At 40.0% G+C, this 22,418-nt stretch overlaps 1 protein-coding gene across 1 annotated transcript in view; it reads right to left on the bottom strand.

Moving 5' to 3' along the window:
- LOC126253348 (U3 small nucleolar RNA-associated protein 6 homolog) overlaps positions 1–22,418 on the bottom strand; it is a 130,004-nt gene that overhangs the window by 47,289 nt on the left and 60,297 nt on the right. The window contains exons 6-7 of the mRNA XM_049954618.1: positions 15,577–15,713; positions 10,256–10,495 (exon numbers count right to left, since the gene is read on the bottom strand). Of these exons, the coding sequence (XP_049810575.1) occupies positions 10,256–10,495; positions 15,577–15,713 (377 nt within the window). The remainder of the gene's footprint in view (positions 1–10,255; positions 10,496–15,576; positions 15,714–22,418) is intronic.

Raw genomic sequence — 22,418 nt, 5'->3', positions numbered from 1 at the left:
CTGGATAAGACGAGAAGGAAATCTCGTCCAATGCAGCCCCAATAATCAGTCTTTCCTTCTCATTCTGTCCGGTACATCTCCCCTGATTTGGGTTCTAGGTTACTTTTCCTTACTCTACCCCTTTTCCTGGACTTCTCTAGTCCTATTTCTTCACCTCTCTTCCTTCCCCTTCAACCCTTCTGCAAGAAGCTGGTGCCACTGGCTCTGAAAGCTTGCCAACTTTAATGTCTTTATTGGATATAGGCTCTGCCTTTTATGCAAAAACACTGAAGGAAAAAAGAAAGGAAGAATGAAGGAAAGAAACTATGTTTTAGCATAAAAGATGGAATCTATATCCAATAATTTAACTGCAAACACGGAAAGAAAGACCAGAGCTGCAGATCCAAAAGAGGAATATTTAATAACTTTATATGTGTGTTCTGCCACTGCTTGGTGAGTAGATTTGTTATCTATCCAATTACATCACATTTTCAAAAATTGATCGTTTTCATTGATATATTTATTTATTTATTTATTTACTGATTTCAAATACCTGCTCAACGGAAGAACATTTTCTATCTACATAGATAATGCCCAACAAATTTATGCATTCAAACAGAAGAATGAGAAAGCTTCATCACCGCAACTTCATTACCACCAGTATATTTCTCGACTCACAACTGATTTGTATCAGATGTCTGGCACAGAAAATGTAATGGCTAATCATCTGTTTAAGCAGTTATTAGTATTTAGCATGTAATACTACACATGAAACAATCAAGATTACATAAAAACATACAAATAAAACAATGGAAACTTCAGGTTGAAATATCAACAATATTAGGAAAAGAATAGGTTGCTACTTTCTGAAGAAGGCTCTGCCCAAAAGTTTAACATGTAACAGCCTTTTAGTTGTGCCTCTCTGCAACTTAACACGCCATCTTTATGATGAGCAGCAATATATCCTTTTTTCTTATATTGTAAATACATAAATAACAGAATGAAACAATGACAGTATTATGAAAAGGACACACTACTACTCACCATGTAGTGCAGACACTTGTCACAGACAGGCATGACAAAAAAAACTGCTAAAAATGTAAGCTTAAAGCCTTCTTCTGAAACACACACGCACACAGAGAGAGAGAGAGAGAGAGAGAGAGAGAGAGAGAGAGAGAGAGAGAGAGAGAGAGAGAGAGAGAGAGTCTCTGGGTGATCGGGGTGAGAAGGAGACTAAGTCGGGGAGGGGGTGGAGTAGCAGGGTAGAGGTGGGGGTGGGGGACGATAAAGTGCCGCCTGTGGGAGTATACAGGGACAAGGATGGGAGAGGGCAGGGCAGTTCAGTGCAGGTGGGACATTAGACGGGGGGCGGGGGGACAGAGGGGGATGAGTGGAAAAGGAGAGAAGTAAGAAGACTGAGTGTGTATTGGTGGAATAGAGGGCTGTGAACGCCGGAGTGGGAACAGAGAAGGGGATAGTTAACTGAAGGACAGTAACTAGCGAAGGTTGAGGCCAGGGGAGTTATGGTAACGTAGGATATATTGCACATATTCAGAAAAGCTGGTGTAGATAGGAAGGATATAGATGGTGCGGGTTTCGAAACAGTCTTGAAGAAAATGTATTGGGAAGCTTGCTCAGCAATTGGGTAGTCCAGCTGTCTCTTTGCAACAGTTTATTGGTGGCCATTCATGCCGACAGACAGCTTGTTAGCTATCATGTTTAAATAGAATGCAACACAGTTATTGCAGCTTAGCTTGAGGATCACGTGACTGCTTTCATAGGTAGCCCTGCCTTTGATGGGATATGGGATGCTTGCGACCAGATTGGAGTAAGTGGTATTGTATGGGTCAGGTCTTGCATTTAGGTCTATTACCGGGATGTGAGCCATGAAGCAAGGAGGTGGGAGCAAGGATCGAAAAATGATGGACAAGGATGTTGTGAAGTTTTGGTGGGCAGTGGAATACCACTGTGGAGAGGTGGGAAGGACAGTGGATAGGACATTCTACATCTCAGCGCACAACGAGAGGTACCTGAAACCCTGGCGGAGAATGAGATTCAGTTGCTCGAGTCCTGGGTTGTACTGAGTCACAAGGGAAATGCTCCTTTGTGGTAGGGCAGTGGGACTTTGGAAGGTTGTGGACGGCTGGAGAGACAAGATACAAGATCTGTTTCTGTAAAAAGTTGGAACGGTAATTTCAGTCTATGAAGGCCTCAGTGAGGCCCTACAAATGCGACTGCCATGAGTGGCTGGGTTGCATGGAAGGGACTTCTTGGTACGGAATGCGTAGCAGCAGTCAGAGTGGACATATTGCTGGTGGTTGGTAGGTTTGATGTACACAGAGGTACTGATTTAGCCATCTTTGCGGTGCAGGTCAACATCGAGAAAGGTGGCTTGTTATATTGAGGACAAGGTGAAACAAATGGAGGATAAGGTGCTGAGGTTTGGAGGAATGTGGATAAGGTGTCCTCACCCTCAATCCAGATAACGAAGATGTCGTCAATGAATTGAAACCATGTGAGGGGTTTGGGATTCTGTGTGGTTACGAAGGATTCCTCTAAACAGCCCACAAACAGGTTCGCATAAGACAGTGCCTTGTGAGTGCCCGTTGCCGTATCATGGATTTATTAACAGGTGAGGCCTTCAAAGTATTGGTGGGTGAGGATACAGTTGGTCATTTTGATTAGGAAGGAGGTTGTAGGTTTGGAATCCATCGGGTGCGGGAAAAGGTAGAGCTGAATAGCGGCAAGGCCATGGGCATTAGGGATGTTAGTGCACACAGAGGGGCATCAATAGTCACGAGCAGGACGCTATGTGGTAAAGGAACATGAACTGTGGAGAGTTAGTGGAGAAAATGGTTGGTGTCTTTTACACATGAGGGTAGGTTGTGGTAATATGCTGAAGGTGTTGGTTTACTAGAGCACAGATCCTCTCAGTGGGGCACAGTAATCTGCCACAATGTGGCATCCTGGGTGGCTGGGTTCATGGACTTCAGGAAGCATGTAGAAGGTGAGAGTGCTGGGAGTGGTATGTATGAGGAGAGGCAGAGTCTCAGAAGAGAGGTTCTGTTTTGTGCCTAATGATTTGAAAAGAGATGGAGATCCTGTTGGATTTATGGAACCACATCACTGTGGCATGGTTTGTAGGTGAACACCTCTGATAGCTGGCAGAGTCCTTCTACCACGTAATACTTGCAGTTCAAAACAATAGTGGCAGATCCTTTTTCAGAAGGGAGAATTACATGGTCGTGATCAATTGCACAGGTGGGTATTCTCCCTGCAGTATATTCTGTGTTCCCATAACCCTCCTGGCCTCAATCTTCATTTGTCCTTGTTCCCATTCCAGCACACAAAGCCCTCTATTCCAACAACACATCCAGTCTTTTTACTTCTCTCCTTTTCCACTCCCCCCACCCCCTCTCCACACTCAGTCTAACCTCCTATTTGCACCTAGCTGTCCTACTCTCTCTCCATCTTGTCCCTGCATGTTCCCACAAGCAGCACATTACTGGCCCTCACCCCTACCCTGCTATCCTTTTCCAGCCTCCTCCTCATTCCCACTGCCTAGACTGCTTCTCCCATCGTGCACAATTGCTCGCAGTCTGGCCTTTGTTGCCAGACAGTGGTTGTGTGTGTGTGTGGTGGTGGGGGGGGGGGGGGTTTGTTTGTTCATTTCAGAAGAAGGTCTTTTGGCCAAAATCTTACTTGTTAAGTAGTCTTTCTATTGCGCTTGTCTGTGACTCAACATGTGTACTATATGGTGAGTAGCAACCTATCACTTTCATAATATTGTCAGTTACATAATTAGGTAAGAAATAAGAATGAATGGTACATTAAAAATAGTTGTTATAAGGTAATTAAGGCTTGATGGTGTAGCCATGAAAAAGTCAATTCACACCCCTTGACAATATGTCAGAAGGTCTAATTCAATGCTCCAAAATCACAGCTTGGACTGGGCTGCTTGCCCCATTTATGCAGGTTTTATGCACACAAGCTGTGTCCTGTTCAGATGTGATTTATATTCTTCACTCATGCTATGGGAGTTCAAACCATAGGGTCTCTGTAGATAGTCAATAAGACGCCACACTTCAGGTGGAGCATTCGAACTCCAAGTTTCATGCCATTTGCTGTCAATAGTGAAGTTGCTAGCAACAAGCTTTCTGATCAGTCACAGTTGTGGGTTTCTGGAACAATGCCAGTTTGTTGTCAATCATGGAATTTCTGCATGGATGTGAAGATGTAGATTATTCATTACTTTGGAATATTCTTTCAACAGAGCTTCTTGTCTCCTTAACAGAGGAGGGTCTATGTGTTGGAAACCAATACGGTGGAGCAGTTATTATGCAACATGAGATGATTCTTGTGACTGCACCGAATGGTATATACCTTACATGTGGAAGAGCTTGTCAACCACACCGGAGCACGATATTCAGCTGTAGGAAACACTAAACTGAGTGCAGAAGATTTAAGTGTATGTGCTGATGCAGTTTCTGATAAGGTTGTTTGGTATGCTTGATTTCCAAGAGGTTCTTTGAGATGCTTCTTGAACATATGGACCTCCAGTTTAGAGTAGTTTGTTGAGATCATCAGTTACTGTTTTCCGCACTTTTGAACTCACTGTGGTATAGCGCAAGTGCTAGATCATTAACATATCTGGTTTCTGGTATGTCAAAAACGTAAAGGCTGAAAAGTATCGGCAATAATACTAATCCCTGATGTAGTCAATTACTGAAATTTCTGATCTATAAGTGGTTTGCAGCTCCCAGTGGACTGAGACAGTGGTGTAACTTATCAATTACAACCTTTATCCATATACACATATACAATTTAAGATCACAGTTTTTAAGTGTCAACACAACATGGCTCAACAGAGTGCGAGATACTCAGTAACATAATCTAAATGTGTCTGGCCAAATTTTAAAGAGTTACGTGCAACAATGGACTGTTATGCACAGCTTACTAGAAAAGGAAAATTACATGGCATATTAGATCACCTACTGGAAGATGCCCCATTTGTTGTAATGGCGACCGGAACAGTCGCGGGGTTGTAGTGATGGAAACGTGGCGGGACCTGTGGAGCAGCCCGTGAACAACAACACAACGGGAAAGGACGGACACGACCAACGAAGGACCTTACGACACAACAAGAACAGACAACAGAGTCAAGAAACCAAACAAGACAACCACGTCCACTCGTAAAGAAAACACTAAAGTCAATACACTGTCTAATGCGAGGTGATATGTCCTAGACTGGCAGGCTGAGCGACTGGCAGGCGCTTAAGTACTAGATCGGGGATGCCGCTATTGGCCACTGCAACCACGTGTTCCACTGTGGCGTCCTCACTCTAAATGCGGGCCAGGAGGCACGCGCCACCACAGCTTACGGCGCAATGGTACAGAGACCTCCATGAAGACTGGCGGGGATTCAAATTCCACAGCGGGCGGTACCAGACCATTGTTGATGAACATTTCCAGGTGGTATATATTGCTCTAGTGCAGGCTGTTCCAATCCTGCCCCATAGTGCACAAGCGCCACCCACTGCTAATATAAACTACCTACCAAGTGGCCACACAGTACGCATTTTGTGCATGTGTCAAAACACTTTGTCATCCCTGCCTGCATTTGTTCAACTGGTGCAGGAAGGTCACACAGACCGTTTTCCCACCCTTGCTCACCTGTGCCAGACGGTGCCCAGTTGTCCATAGGCAGGCACTTTAGCTGGAAGAGCCTGACCTAGTTTGTCCACCACCTTCTGACTGATTTAGTGAGTGTTTTAACTTGTCCATATACATTCACGAGCTGGGCACAGGTTCCACCCCTTCACACAAAGAAAACAGGTACGGAGACTGTTTAATATTGCGAGACGCAAAGGACAATGGGCTAAATATTGTGAGGCCCTTGTCAGTTACAACCTTGCAATAAGACAAGGAAAGGAGGCATCCTGGAAGGCATTATGTGAGGAAGTGGAAGGCATGGCTGCACAAGCCAGACTTCACAAGATTCTCACTAGAGTACCAACTAATACAGGAGGTACGTTGAGGAAGGAGGATGGGGAATATACAAAGACAGCACATGAGACGCTGGAATTGCTCCTCAAAACTCACTTTCCTCAATATGCTCTGCCAGATAATACAGACCAGTACGTGACCCCAGAGAGACAACGATTCTCAGACACTCGAAGAGAGAACTGAGAAGCGGCCAAGGAGTGTGTGAACTTCAACAAAATCCAGTGGGCGGTGGGAACATTCCAAGTCACCTGGCCCAGATGGAATTTTTCCAGCTCTCCTGCAACAGGCAGGAGGAAAGCTTATAAGAATCCTATTTAGGGTTAGCTTAGCAGCAGGAATCATTCCCAATGTTTGGAGGGCAGTGAAGGTTATCTTCATTCCAAAGCCAAGTAGAATTGATCATACCAAGGCCAAGGATATGAGACCAATCAGTTTGTCCTCCTCCATTCTCAAAACACTGGAAAAACTGGTTAATGTATACAATGGGGAGAGGAGGCTATGTAGGGTCCCTGTACACCTGAACCAACACGCATACCAACCAGGTAAATCATGTGAAACAGCTCTCCACCAACTCGTCGGGAAGGTGGAAAAAGCACTTCACTTCCAAGAAATAGCCCTCTGCGTCTTCCTGGATATCGAGGGGGCCTTTAGTAACACAACCTTCGATTCAATGGTAAGGGCAGCAGAGGTGCATGACCTGGGGACCACTATGTGTAGGTGGACCAGAGCCATGCTTAGTGAAAGGAAGGTAGAGGCTAGCATGATGAATGAAAAGATGGTAATTAAGACCACTAGAGGCTGCCCACAAGGAGGAGTTTTGTCTCCTCTATTGTGGAATCTAGTGGTGAACGAACTCATTGAGGAACTAAATTCCAGACAATGCTTCTGCCAAGGATACGCAGATGACCTTGTCATAGTAATACGTGGCAAATTCACTGACACAGTCAGGAATATGGCACAAGGAGGATTGGACATTGTGCAAAAATGGTGCATTAAACAGGATCTGAGAGTTAATCCTAAGATGACTGTTGTGGTGCCATTTACGAAGAGACATATTCAGCATGCAAGTTGGAATCTAAAGCTCTTCGATGAAACTCTACCTGTGAAGGGGACAGTGAAATATCTATGGGTAACCTTGGATGAGAAGCTAATTTGGACCCCTCATATTAAGAGTACCTGCTCTAAGGCAAAAAGCACTTTAGTGAGTACTAGGAGGGCTTGTGGCAAAAACTGGGGACTAAGCCCCAGGGGTATGCACTGGATATACACCACAGTGGTTAGACCTAGGATTTCCTATGGAGTCGTAGTGTGGTTGAAGAAGGTAGAACAGCGGGTTGCTGCTAAAAAGCTTGCTAAGGTGCAGAGATTGGCCTGTTTAGCCATAACGGGCGGATTTAGCAGCACACCAACTGCTGGAATGAAAGGCATGCTGGACATGCCTCCACTTCACCTTTGGGTTAAGATGGAGGCAGCAGCTGGGGCATACAGACTTAAAACTGGCCAAAACTGGGTCTCATTTGGATATCCAGAATCACACACTAACATAGTGAGTGAGGTAAATATAGGTATGGCTGGGGAAATGCCCACTGACTATATAACAACTCCTAACTGCTTCAACAAGCCTTACAACATAATAATTGGAAGTAGGGAGCACTGGAAGAAAACAGTCCCATACCGTACGTAGGACATCGTGTGGTTCACCGATGGGTCGAAAACAGATCAAGGTGTTGGGACAGGGTTGTACGGGGTTCAGCCAAGACTGGAGAGCAGCATCTCTCTAGGGAAACTGGCCTCTGTATTCCAAGCCGAAATTACTGCAATCAGGGCATGTGTGGAGGAGAATATGAGTAGGTCTACAATGATCGTAGCATATACATCTATTCAGACAGCCCTGAAATAATTGGCAGCTCCTGCAACAAGATCTAAGATTGTTGCAGATTGCCACAGGGCTCTGGTGGAGCTAGGGGGAAGCAATAGGGTATACCTAGTGTGGGTCCCTGGCCACTCTGGGATCTGTGGCAATGAACAAGCCGATAGATTGGCTATGATGGGGGCAACAACTCCATTTATTGGACCGGAACCTGTCTTGACAATCACCAAGGCTATGATCAAATTAGAACTACGGAACTGGCTGAGGAAACAGCACGTAGGATATTGGACCAAAGTCCGTAAACAAAAACATAGTAAGGTAATGATGCCCAAGCCATGTTTTAAAAGAAGCTCTGTAATCCTGGGATTGAACAGGAAAGAGATCAGACCCATGACTGGACTGATGACCGGCCATGGGAACTTCAAAAAACATCTACATAGAATGGGTATAATGGAAGAGGATCCTAAATGTAGGATCTGTGATGAGGGTGAAGAAACTGCATCACACCTAATCTTTGAATGCATGGCACTGGAGAGTAAAAGATACAGAATCTTCGGGACAACTAGACCTGAAGAAATTGTGTCTAACAAAAAACTGGTAGAGGGACTCCTTGCACTATTTAAGGGCACTGGTTGGCTTTACTAGATATACAGGGAGCGATACCGCACAATAAAGCTAGTTTCGGTGCAGGCAGTGGCGGGTTAGACCTAAGCTGTTTTAGCTCTCCTGTTAAAATCAAATCAAATCAAATCAATCCACCCCTTTGAAATATTGAAGCAGGGACAGTAGAAACAGTATTTTCAAAAATACCTGGATTAGCAGGGTTGGAATGCCACAAGTAATAGCAGATTAGTAACACAGTTAGCATCTAGTATGTTCTGGGCCTTGACGTAGATCTGTGGCTGGAAACTGACTAAACTATTGCATAATACCTGCAGGATAATGGAAACATAAAAAGGTTATGTCATATGCTGAAGAATGCCACACAATCCCATGCTACAACTACATGGAGTGGTGCATTTTGCATTTCACTTGGCTCCCATTGTTCCTTTATGGAATGAAAGCAATTCTACAAGCAGAAACGTTTTATTGTACTACAATGAAGTTACTCAAACACTTCTTTCAAGAACCTATATCACAATGGATGTTGACCTTTCGTCACTGAACAAAGAAAATAGTGGGTCATCTGACATCTACAGAGTATTCCAACAAGACCAAAGAAACTCAACAATTCATGTGTTTATGTGAGTACAGCACCTACCAAGTCTAACAACCATACAAGGGCGCTTATTTCCACGGTGTGTAATCACGAAAATGAGTTTCCTCCAGGCCTGCAAAATAGCCGTCAACTCCAATGTGACATACCCTTTCAGTTGATACATGGCAAGAGTGAGCAATTTCACACACTTTCAATCGGCGATCCTCCGTGACCATTTTGTACACTTTTGCAATGATTTCTGGAGTAGTGATACATCTTGGCCGACCACTGCGCATATCATCATCTAAGCTCTCCTGACCAAATTTAAATTCATTTGACCTCTTGGCAACAGTTGAATATGAAGGAGGAGAGTTCCCCATGTATTCTGGAAATCGGCATGAATGTCCTTTGCTTTCATACCTTTCTTTACGAAGTACTTAATCACTGCTCAAATCTCTATTTTTCCCTCTTCGTTAATCACTAAACGGGAACAACAACAGAGCCAAGTCACCACCGCAGCTCTCTTCCAAGAGCACTGATGTGGCACGTGTTTACAGGCAACAGTCCAATGAATATCACGTGAACAACTTCTTGTGCTAGCATTGACCTCTCGTGCTGATTCCAAGAACTTTACAAACCACCCTTGTAGAACACTTGTTAGTCAAAAATGGTCAGCCCTGAGGCAATCCTTTGGGTAGATGAGCATAAACACCAGTCAGAAAATTTGAAGTCTGTAGACTAACCACCAATGCGACCTGCTTGTCCTGCACAGTAGCAAGCAGACCTGGATGAAATCCATGAGGCATATTAATTATCACTGGTCTCTTACACTGGCTAGCTTGATGCTTTTTAGTGATTTGCGTCATTCATTTAGACTAATGCTGGGCTGGTCCCCAATATGGACCTCAGAAAAAACTTAAACAGTTAAAATGCAATTACGATCAGAACAAAGTTTACTCGATTCACAAAAAGATGATGCACACGACTTCCCTTCCTGAGATGAACCAGTGACTCTGGCAACTGGAACAGCATGCAGCCCCAAAGTTAGAAATAAAATAAATTTTCAAAGTCATGAAAACAGCAGAGCCCATAAGATTGGATAAACTCTAAGAAAGAGACCCAATTAAACAACAGAGTAATAAAATGGACACATACATTACGCAACACAAAAAATAAAAAGCATACTGAAAATGAACTAGCACCTTATTCTTTCCTTCAAGCAGAGTTTCCCACTTAGACCTTTAGACTCCAGAACCTTCTTGTTGCCAGCATGCTCATCCCGCGTTTCTGTGGCGCCATCATCAGGGGCATCCTGCTCCGGTGCGGAGCGCTCGCGCTCAGTGCTCGAGGCATCGTCTGTCGAATACGGCAGCCCCTGCAATTCTCGGCGGGCCATGGCATCCCAAGTGAGTTCGTCATTTGGGTAACGTGTCAGCATGTCACTGCAACACAATATCGTATAAAATTTGAGAATTTTGGCAATGTCGTCAACAAATGAAGACAATCGATTTGTCTGTTTCTAAAATAAAGTTTAACAAACTAAATGGCCACTAGCAAATACAACTAAGTTTACTATACTGCTAACAATATTAAGTCAACATAAACAACAAAAAGCTCTATAGTAAAAATAAAAATCTTAATTACATAATCTATATGTTTGCAAATAATCCTTTTTTTGGGGAAAATTAACATTAACCTAAATCTTTATTTGGCACCTGTAATATAATCAATGCTCTCCGAGTTCATTTATGGTTATCACTTAAGCTATATATTAGTACAGTTCTGTCAAATTCAGCTTTGTATCCATATAGAATTTAGTAATCGATACGTAAATTCGACATACTTTATTTTACAGACTATAAGATTCACTTTTTTCTTTGAAAAATTGCTTCAAAAATTTAGGTATGTCTTATACTTGACATTAATATAAAAATGTGCAGTGTGTGATTTAATATTCCCACAAGTCCTAAAAATGACCATATATTCAATGCTGGGGGGAAACCTTTCTCTCTCTGGCAACACTGGATTCAACTGGCAGCAACAGAACACTGATACAACAAACATCAGCTGTAGGGATTCACAAGCTTGCTAACACTGTCTCCCTCCTGCCCTGCCATCACAAACCCAGAACACTCTAGCCTATGATGCGTCATTGCAATCTACGGTGCCAGTGTGAAGTAATTTGTGTTATCAGTAAACTCACAATATTTTTGTTAGTAGCTAGTTTCATAATGGGAAAAATAAAAGGTATTCATGGATGTGAGCTATAAACTGAAAATAATAGCATATGCAGAGAACATGGAAACAAGGCACTGAGTAGAATTTTGGCCCTCCACCAACAGAAAAAACCATTTGCACTTGCTGGGACAGTGAAGAAGAAGTGACAAAAATAAGGAAGACCCTAAATGTGCAAATAGAGCAATGAATGCAACATGGCCAAAAATAAAAGATGACACATTGAAATGGCTTCAAGGACACTGTCAAAATGGCACTGGAATTCACACAAAAATGATTCAGATACAGTTTCATAAACAAGAGCTACAGTGGAACTTAACAGCCTTTAAAGGTGAGGTAGGTTGGTACTACAGGTTCATGAAGCGCCATGGACATAGCATGCTAAGTAAAACCAAAATATCTCAGAAAATGCCACAAGAGTATGAAGAGAAAATAATATTATTCCATCGCTTTATTATTCAGTAATGAAAACCAGTATGGAACTAAACCACACAGAGAATATGGACAAAACTCCTCTGACATCTGTTATGCCGAATAACAGAACTGTTGCCATAAAAGGTGCTAAAACTGTAACTATAAAAACAAATGGGCATGATAAAATGCACTACACTGCTTTCCTTTCATGATGTGTTGACGATACTAAACTTAATCCAATAATCATTTCCAAGTACAAAACAACGTCAAAGCTTCAACAATTGATGTTCACGTATGTGACAAGGGTCAGAGGGACAAGGCTGTTATGAAATTATGGATTAAAAAGGATGAGAGAGAAGGAATGGTGCTTTATTAAAGAAGAACTTTCTTGTTATGCTAGATCAGTTTAGTAGTCACTTGAAAAACTCCATGAAAGAGAAACTGAGATAGTGCAATAAAGAGCTTGCTGTTATTAGGGGAGGACTTACTTCACAACTGCAACCTCTTGATGTCTCAATAAATAAACCATTTAAAGTGTAAGTGAGATAGTACTGGAAGAAATGGATGCTGGATAAAACCCAACATGAATTGATGTCAACGGGAGCTTTAAAATTACCTACAAACAAACAAGTGTGTCGGGGGGATTTTAAAAGTCAGTTCGGCTTTATAAACTAAGAATTTTTTTTTGTCTGGCTTTGCAATCTAATAATAAATCTGGTAAAAATGTCAAACAATGGAAACTCCAGGTAGGTCATCTTTAGTCTTAAAGTACAGGGTGTTTATAAATGAATATTGGGGTTTTAACGCTTTATAATATTTATTATATTAAATTTACAGTCATAAATGATATGACAAATGAAAGTTTAATGTAAGAAATATTATAAAGCATTAAAACCCCGATATTAATTTATAAACACCCTGTATTTAGATGTAGCGCATTATATGTAAAAATATGGAAAGATCCATTATTGGCAATCAAGCCGTAACAACTGAAAATATCGAAAAGTATGCTAGCAGAGCATTGCAAAGCAGAATGACTACATAAAAATTGTAAAAGCAGTCACCAGCACACATCCTAAAGCCTAGTTTACACAGCAACATTTGGTTGCGCCACTCGTTGCATGGAATGAGTTGCACGCAAGTGGTTTCATATATGACTGTAGACACAGCAACACCAGTATACACTTCAGTTTTATTGTTTTGTGGGTGCCAGAGTCGTGTCTGAAATGAAATGTTTGGCAGCTGCACGTCTCACGAGTTGTGATGGGAGTTGAAGCTTGTTGCGTGTAATCACTGCATAGGAAAAAAATAAACGTGTTTCGATTTGTGACTGGATGAAGAAAAGACGTCAGCACCATTGCTCAGCATCCTTGCTGAAATAATTTATAATAGAAGATCCAAGAATTTCTTTTAATTATCTAAGAATGTCACCAGAACTGTTCATGTTTCTTCGAAACAGAGTTAGTTGTGATATAAGGAATAAAGGTACTGTAATGCATGAAGCACAGTCGCCAGAACTGAAATTACATACCATATTGTGTGCATTAAATAGAGGACACTCAGCATGCTATAAGATACAGTTTTAGTTGGTGATGATGCTTTTTCATTAACACCAATAATTATTAACATTAACAGTAATAACTGTTAACATTAGCAACAATAATTATTCGAAGCAGGCCGTATTAAGAAGAGAAAGGTTTGCAAACTACTCTCTTGAAGACAGATATGTACAGTGACAATATTTCAAAATTCTAGCATATGTGAATGGGGAGCACTGCAGCGATGTTTTAAATAGATGAATATTGAATAAAGAATGCAGCTTCCTGAATTGGTATAGCGTTCCCTCCTGTCAACAATATTCCTTAACAAAGAGTTGGCCAACTCGAACAATGGGATTTTAGTCTTGTAGACGAGAGCATTGCCACAGCTAGAATTACACTTGCTTGTATTGTTCTTAATTCAGTTGTATATATGCGCCTAACTCAATAAATTTTGCCCTGCAGCTCAGATACTGTCAAACCATCTATGTTACGATTGCACATGATGGTCTCAGCGGCAGCAATATGTTGTTTATTTTTTTAATCAGCATCACTGAAATCCCACAAACACCTATGCAAAGCATAGACATTCACAAAGCGAACATTATTCTCTATTACCCACTTCATATTACAGTTTGTCTACACTCTACAAACACACATAACCTCAAAACTCATGCAACTAGTGTCGCCAATGTTGGAACACGCCGAAAGTGTTTAGTTTCACCAACGAGTTGCGCAAATGCGCGGCGCGCATGCACAGTGGCTGGTAGTGCAGTTGCTTGCAACCTATTGTCGTCATGTAAACTAGGCTTAACGAAATTTAACACACCAGCAAAAGCGGTACCTTACAACACCACTGCTTGACTAACATTGAATATTGCTCTGGGATTCTTAACATGTAAAATTAATACAGGAGACAGGAGACAGGTAAGAGCCAACATTTAAAGAACGTCTTCGTTTAGTGTATGCGAGAGTATCAGAGACACTCAACAAACCTCAGTAGTAGATCTTACAAGTTTGAGTACACTTTACGAAAGTTCTCAAATATTGTATTTCTAAGCTGTTTGCCTCCATGCCTTCCCCAAGTTGATTTAAAACTAAGTTCTCACTTCTACATAATCTATGTAAAACTACTGGAGAATTTTTTATTCCCATCCAATCCTTTCATTTAGAGGTATAGTAGCAGTTTTAACTATTGATATACCATTTCCCAACTTTTATTTTGGCAAATTCTTCCAAAAATGGCATTTTTTGGAAACTTTTAGTTTCCTGGGTACTTTGAATCATCATATTTTCATGGTATACAAGTCCTAATACAAGACTTACTACATACTGAACTTGATCATCATAAAGTCTTATTTAAATATAGAGTTTGCTTGTTGTAGTCTGTGGTATAGAAATTGTGAGGGTACAACATTTCATAAATGTATTGTGGCCAAAGTTCTTTGAAAATAAAACATTTCGTTGACTGAAGGTGAAATCTTGTACCATTTCTGAATATAAATGAACAAACTTTATTAGCAGTAGATCTGTTCATTTGCTTATCTGCAAAACCTGTACAGAAGTTGACATATATTCTGCCGGGCTTTTGTGCCGTCCCAGGAATGTTAACCGGTGATTGGTGTCACGACATGCAAAGTGATCAGAGGCGGCAAAGAACCATGGTGTCAAGAAAGATTAATAATGTAAATACTGATGTATGAAAACTCTTGTTTTTGCTGTGATAGTTTGAAGTTTGTTAAAATTAGTTGTACCTGATTAACTTCGTATCATGCTTGTAATCAAAGGCATAATATGGAAGCCTTCATACAAATCAGAGTTGTTGAGTTCTAGTTTTTGATATAAGTGGAATTCTTCTGAAGACATAATAAGTCATGGACTCACAGACTTCTCAGAGCTGAAGACCAGCAATGAGATAATTTTAATTCTGGTTCACATTTTGCATCCTGGTGACAAAATTTTACTTGTCCCATTCGTCTGTTGACACTCAGAAATGTTCCACAGGATGAAATTTCAAATTAACCAATTTCTGAGTCATGAACCACAATCTGAGTACATATCGATTATTGAAGGATGATGAGGATGATGATGATGATGATGATGATGGTGGTGGTGGTGTAGAAAATGCTGCATATCCAACTGGGAAGTAGAAACTCTTGTAATTCCTTCTAGTTTTACCAAATTCTTTAAAAGTGTATGTTCAGTTGGTTACTCTGTGTGTGTGTGTGTGTGTGTGTGTGTGTACTTATTTTCATAAGATGCTATGACCATTCTTTTCCACTTTAGCAATTGACTTGTAAGTGACACACCATTGAGAGATGACCCATCATACATACTTGATGATTTTCATCTGAAGTCTATTTGTGAAGTCAAATTCTTTTGCCACAGCAAGGAGACCAATAATGAAAGAAACTTCATTCACTTTCTTTACTGCAGATTCGTAGATGACCTCTGCAAGTCGTCCATCAAGAACCTGGAAGGAGAGAAAATGAGTTTCAATTGGCACTCAAAATAAAGTAACTATAAAGGTTGGGAAATAAATGTGAGAAGAAGTAGTAATCTTCATCTTGTGGTGCAGTTCTTCTTCTTGTCTCCGTGCTTGCTAAGAAAATGGGATGAGAAGTTCTGCCTTATGCAAGACACCTTTTTCTTTTGTTTCACCCATACATGTTTCAGCACTTTTGTGCTAACATCAGTGGGTTCTATTTTTATTTTTAACTGTAAATTTGTTGTTAACATATTAACATTTTCGTCGTTTACAACATAGTGTAAAAGTTGCATTTATAACTTAACTAGCGAAAAGTAACATACCTTACATTATATTATTGTCCTCTTGTTTTGGTAGCTGTTATGCTACAAAATATACAACATGTCATCTGCAAACATCAAAACGTAATTTATTTTCTATTAGTTATGTATTTACTAACGGAAATAAGACTGTATCACATTTTCTTTCTGTAACTTACAGTTTTGAAGTTGTTGTACGTTTTCCTGTTTTGTTGGCGAAGTAAATGGGCTTACTTCTTTGCCTGTGTTCGTGTGGTAATGCAGTTTTTCGATTACTCAAAACATAGGCGGAGTTTTCGCTGCCATTACGTGTTGTTGTGGCTGTGTGGCGTTCATTTGTTTCGTAGCGTGTTCTGCTGGCTGAGGCGCGCGAGTTTGAATTGTATTTGGTGTTAGTTGTGTGTGGTTTATGTGGGTTTGCCTGTGTGTGATGAGTACTGGGGCAGAGACAGAGTGTGTGTGTGTGTGTGTGTGAGAGAGAGAGAGAGAGAGAGAGAGAGAGAGAGAGAGAGACTGAATGAAAGAAATAAAGAAAGAAAGAAAAGAGAGAGGATTTGTGTGTGTGTGTGTGTGTGTGTGTGTGTGTGTGTGTGTGTGTTTTACTTGTATAGTTCTTCTATTGTGGCGAAGAGAGTTTTGTTGCACAGTGATGTGTATTCATTGAGTACTTTCTTTCCTTGGGCTATTGATTTTTGGATGTGGTAGTTTTCTTCTATAGTTAATTTTTGGTATAGGCTGCTGCTAGTTTTTAGGATGTGAAGGTCAGTTTCAATGTTTGTTGGGTGGTGGTTGTGTGCTACCAAGTGGTCTGCAAATGTTTGGTGTGTGCTATTGCTTTTCAGTGCTCTGAGGTGTTCATTATATCTGGTTCTGAAGGTCCTGCATATTTGGCCCACATATACAGACTGACAGCAGTTGCAAGTAAGTTGGTAGATGCCAGGCTGGCTGTATTTGCAGTGTTGGTGGTAATTCTTCCAAGTCTGCTCTGTATTGTGTTGTTGGTTCTGTATGCTATGTTGAGTCCTTGTTTCTTTAGTATATTACCCAACCTGTGTGTGACTTTGTTGTTGTAAGTCATTATGTGCCATTTGTTGCTTGCTGTCTGCCGATTTGTTGTGTGATGAGTTGTGTTTGTATGTGTGTGTGTTTCATGGTTATATGCTGTTTGTTTTTGTATTTTGTGGTTTATTTTGTCTACTCTCTTTGCATCATATCCATTCTCCTGTGCAATTTGTTTTATTGTGTTCAGTTCTTGTGTGTAGTCATGCTTATTCATGGGTATTTTGTTCAGCCTGTGAAGTAAATATCTGAAGCTGGCTTCTTTGTGGGTTATGGGGTGATTAGATTGGTTATGAATAATGGTGCTGGTGAGTGTGGGTTTTCTGTAGATTGTGAATTCATGTTTGTTGTTACTCTTGTGTATAGTGAGATCTAAGAAATTAAGTTTTTCATCTGTTTGTGTTTCTATGGTGAATTGTATTTGTGGGTGGATGGAGTTTATGTTATCATGAAGTTCTTTTATGCGGGACAGTGGTTCATCTATTAAGCAAATTATGTCATCTACGTATCTGTACCAATATATTATTTTGTACTGTTTTGGTATTACTATTTTGTCAAAGATTTGTTTTTCTATCTGGTTGAGGAAAATGTCAGCTAGGAGGCCACTGATTGGGGATCCCATGGGTAGTCCATCTTGTTGAGAGTAAAATCTGTTGTTGAATGTGAAGTAGTTCTGTTCTGTGATGAGCCTGAGTATGGCTAATATTTCTTGTATGTTTGTTGTGGGTGTGTTTCCTTGCAGTTGGAGGTTTCTTTCTATTATGTTGATGGTTTCTTCTGTTGGGATGTGTGTGTACATTGAAATTATATTAAATGAAACCAATGTTGCTGTGTTTGGTATGTTTTCATTTTTTATTTTTTCTATTAAGTCACTTGAGTTCTTTAGACTTCTGTTGTCAGTGTATTTGTATATTGTCTGTAGCAGAGTGTGTGTGTGTGTGTGTGTGTGTGTGTGTGTGTGTGTGTGTGTGTGTGTGTCTGGCTAAGTGGTATGTTGGTGCTTTGGTGAAGTTAATTAATGGACGTATTGGTAATCCTGGTTTGTGAACTTTGGGCAATGATTTTAGGGTGGGGGTCTTGGGATTTTTCTGTATCATTTTTTTAATCTGTGTTTCTGTGAAAATTATTTCTATGTTTCTCAGGGTTTTCTGCAACTTACTTTGGTATCGGTTTGTTGGGTCACTTGTTAATTCTGTGATGTTGTTGCTTTGGATGAATTCTAATGTTTTGTGAATGTATTCCTGTTTGTTTATGACTACTATTGAATTACCTTTGTCAGATTTTGTGATGATGGCATTTTCTTGTGTTAATTTATTTTGTAGTTTTATGTAGGTTTTTTCTTCAGGGGTCCTAGTGTTTTCTTTTATGGTGGTTTTGTTCTCTTTGATTATATTTCTTATTTCCTCAGCAACTAGTTCTCTTGTTAGGTTTGCATTAAATTCAGGTGTGTTTAGTGTTTCTTGTTGCTTTATGATGTTTTCAGTTTCTGTTATGATATTTTCTACTGTCCTATGTGACACCATTGTGTTAATGTTATGTTTGGGACCCTTTTCAAGTAGGCTGCTTTCTTGTTCAGATAATTTTATATCTATTAGATTAATCACTCTTTTGTGAAAGGTGTGTTGGTTGTATTGGTGTGTGTTTGTGTGATTTAACATTTTTGTGAGTTTCTTTTGTTGGATTGTCTGTTTTCTGCCTATTATGGTCTCAGTGTATGTTCTAACCCTGTATATTAGTTCGTCAAAAAATGGTGGGTATGTTATGTGATTAGCTAATTCTAAATGCAATCTGTATAATTCAATATTCAGAGTCTGTTTTTTGGAATACAAAGACCGGATTTCTTGCTTTATCCACATGATTTCTGCCTTACGTTTTGTCTGCTGTGCTGCTGGTGACATGTTGTTTACAGTTATTGTTACATAGTTAGGTACAATTTTATATGCCAAACATAGTTTATTGAACTTAATGTTGAGTATGGTTTTATGAAGTCTGATGGTTGTGTTCTGATATTTGTTGAAGAGCTGTGATGGAAATACCTGGTTTGGTGTAGAAATAATCATCTTGTGGTGCAGTTCTTCTTCTTGTCTCTGTGCTTGCTAAGAAAATGTGATGAGAAGTTCCGCCTTATGCAAGACACCTTTTTTCTTTTGTTTCACCCATACATGTTTCAGCACTTTTGTGCTATCATCATTGAGTTCTATTTTTATTTTTAACTTACATTATATTATTGTCCTCTTGTTTTGGTAGCTGTTATGCTACACAATATACAACATGTCATAGTTTTGAAGTTGTGGTACGTTTTGTGTTTTGTTGGCGAAGTAAATGGGCTTACTTCTTTGCCTGTGTTCGTGTGGTAATGCAGTTTTTCGATTACAAATACATAATACAGAGCAGACTTGGAAGAATTACCACCAACACTGACAAATAGTCAGTCAGTCTGGCATCTACCAACTTACTTGCAACTGCTGTCAATCTGTATATGTGGGCCAAACATGCAGGACCTTCAGAACCAGATATAATGAACACCTCAGAGCACTGAAAAGCAATAGCACACACTCAACATTTGCAGACCACTTGGTAGCACACAACCACCACCCAACAAACATTGAAACTGACCTTCACATCCTAAAAACTAGCAGCAGCCTATACCAAAAATTAACTATAGAAGAAAACTACCACATCCAAAAATCGATAGCCCAAGGAAAGAAAGTACTCAATGAATACACATCACTGTGCAACAAAACTCTCTTCGCCACAATAGAAGAACTATACAAGTAAAACACACACACACACACACACACACACACACACACACACACACACACACACACACTGTCTCTGCCCCGGTACTCATCACACACAGGCAAACCCACATAAACCACACACAACTAACACCAAATACAATTCAAACTCGCGCGCCTCAGCCAGCAGAACACGCTACGAAACAAATGAACGCCACACAGCCACAACAACACGTAATGGCAGCGAAAACTCCGCCTATGTTTTGAGTAATCGAAAAACTACATTACCACACGAACACAGGCAAAGAAGTAAGGTCCATTTACTTCGCCAACAAAACAGGAAAACGTACAACAACTTCAAAACTGTAAGTTACAGAAAGAAAATGTGATACAGTCTTATTTCCGTTAGTAAATACATAACTAATAGAAAATAAATTACGTTTTGATGTTTGCAGATGACATGTTGTATATTGTGTAGCATAACAGCTACCAAAACAAGAGGACAATAATATAATGTAAGGTATGTTACTTTTCGCTAATTAAGTTATAAATGCAACTTTTACACTATGTTGTAAACGACGAAAATGTTAATATGTTAACAACAAATTTACAGTTAAAAATAAAAATAGAACCCACTGATGATAGCACAAAAGTGCTGAAACATGTATGGGTGAAACAAAAGAAAAAAGGTGTCTTGCATAAGGCGGAACTTCTCATCCCGTAGTAATCTTCTGTAAAATTTTACTAATGGCTGTAATTTTCAGCAACTGTAGTATTATTTTTTCAGGATAAATTTCAGTCATCAGTTGCAAGTAAATTTTAGTATGTTTTACTGGCTTCAACAAATTAATTTACCATCTTCAGAAGCTTAGTTTACCAGATATCAATATCTTCTTCACAGAAGGATAATGCCACAGTATGGTCAGAAATTTGCATATTGTATGTGATTATTTTAAACACGGTCTGACAATTGTCAAACACATACAATACGCAAATTTCTGAAAATACCATGGCATTATCCTTCTATGAAGGAGATATAGACATCTGCTAAACACTAAAATGTACTTGCAACTGATGATTGAAATTTGTCACGAGTATGGTACCACGTCATACTGTAAAAAAAATTATACTGGGGGACCAATGTTTCCGCCACAGTTATAGTGGCCTTCTTTTGGGTCTAATTGTGACCCAAGAGGAGGCCAATGTAACCATGGCCAAAACATTGGTTTCTCCAGAATACTTTCTTACACTATAATGTGATACCATACTTGGAAAACTTTATGGTCCAATGAGTGACTTTTTCTAGTTTACATTTATTAATCAATTGTGTGAGAAAACCTATATCATATAATCTAAATAATTCACAGATAATTTCTACAGGATGAGAAAACTAAAACTGGGCTGGAAAGTATTTGTAAGACTAATGAAGAACTGACCTTTATTATTGAAAAGACAACTGCCTTCACAGAAAATGCTGGAAAACATGATTTTGATAAACCAACTGGTTGCTGTCACATGTCTCTGAATGCACATATCCTGCATACTCTGTCTCAAGATCGTGCCTGTATCATTATGTTTAAGTGAGTGACAGGAGAAAATGGTTTTAGTGACCATTATAAAAAACCACACACACCACACATTCTCTTTTAAGTGTTATGCAAAGCAAATTCATGATAAACTTGCCTGTGCAAAAGTTAAGACCCAATGTGTTTTGTGAAAACCTCCAAAAAAATCACAATGCAAAACTTCGTGGCTAAATGGCATAAAACCAGCTGTGTAGCAAATTAAAACCACAACTATGTGAAATGAGTTTGAACACCAGAAAACAATGCTCAAGTGAAGAAAAGCTTGTAACAAAGTCAAATAAAATCTCAATGCCATTTATCGTGCAGGTGGGAATTAAAGAGATCATCTTGTTCAAACATTATCAAGAAGGATCTGCATCTGTATACTTATAGATTTACTGCTCTGAACGTTTTTTTGTTTTTTTTTTTTTTTTGGTTACTGCATCCAAAAGAACTCTTTCATGTGTTGAGTTCTGCCCTTGTGGTTTCTGAGGGAAAAGGAATCAGAACTTCTGGATCATAAGTTTCTCATTTCTTCAGATAAGACTTGGCCCAGCCTGTCAGGGTGTGTGAACTCACAGAACATGTCCCATTATGTATCAGAAAATCCCATCACTACTATGGAGAGCCACTGCATAATATCAATACTGATGTTTGGTAAGCAATGTATGGTGTCCCCATCTTAAATCTATTTCTCCACCAAACTGTTAATGCTAACCAGTAAGCCCAGGAACTGTTTAATACCTATGCAGATCAACTCACAGAAGATGATGAACTGTATAGATATTTTCAGCAAGATGGGAAAAGCTCACACTGCCTTGACAACCTTGTGGTGAGTGCATAAAGTGTTCGGTCACAAGAGGACAATCAGCAGAGACAGGACAATCTCCTGGCCATCTTGATAGCCTGGTCTCGCTCCCTCTGATGTTCACCTATGGGGAAAATTGAAGGATCAGGTGTACTCGAATAATCCTCACTTACTAGAAGAGCGACAGCAGAACAAAGTTTGATAAATCGAGCACAGCA

The sequence above is a fragment of the Schistocerca nitens genome, chromosome 4, assembly GCF_023898315.1.
Source record: "Schistocerca nitens isolate TAMUIC-IGC-003100 chromosome 4, iqSchNite1.1, whole genome shotgun sequence".
In the NCBI taxonomy this organism is placed as follows: Eukaryota; Metazoa; Arthropoda; class Insecta; order Orthoptera; family Acrididae; genus Schistocerca; species Schistocerca nitens.
Note: the sequence above shows the minus strand (reverse complement) of the source record. Positions and strands in the feature narration are given on the sequence as shown.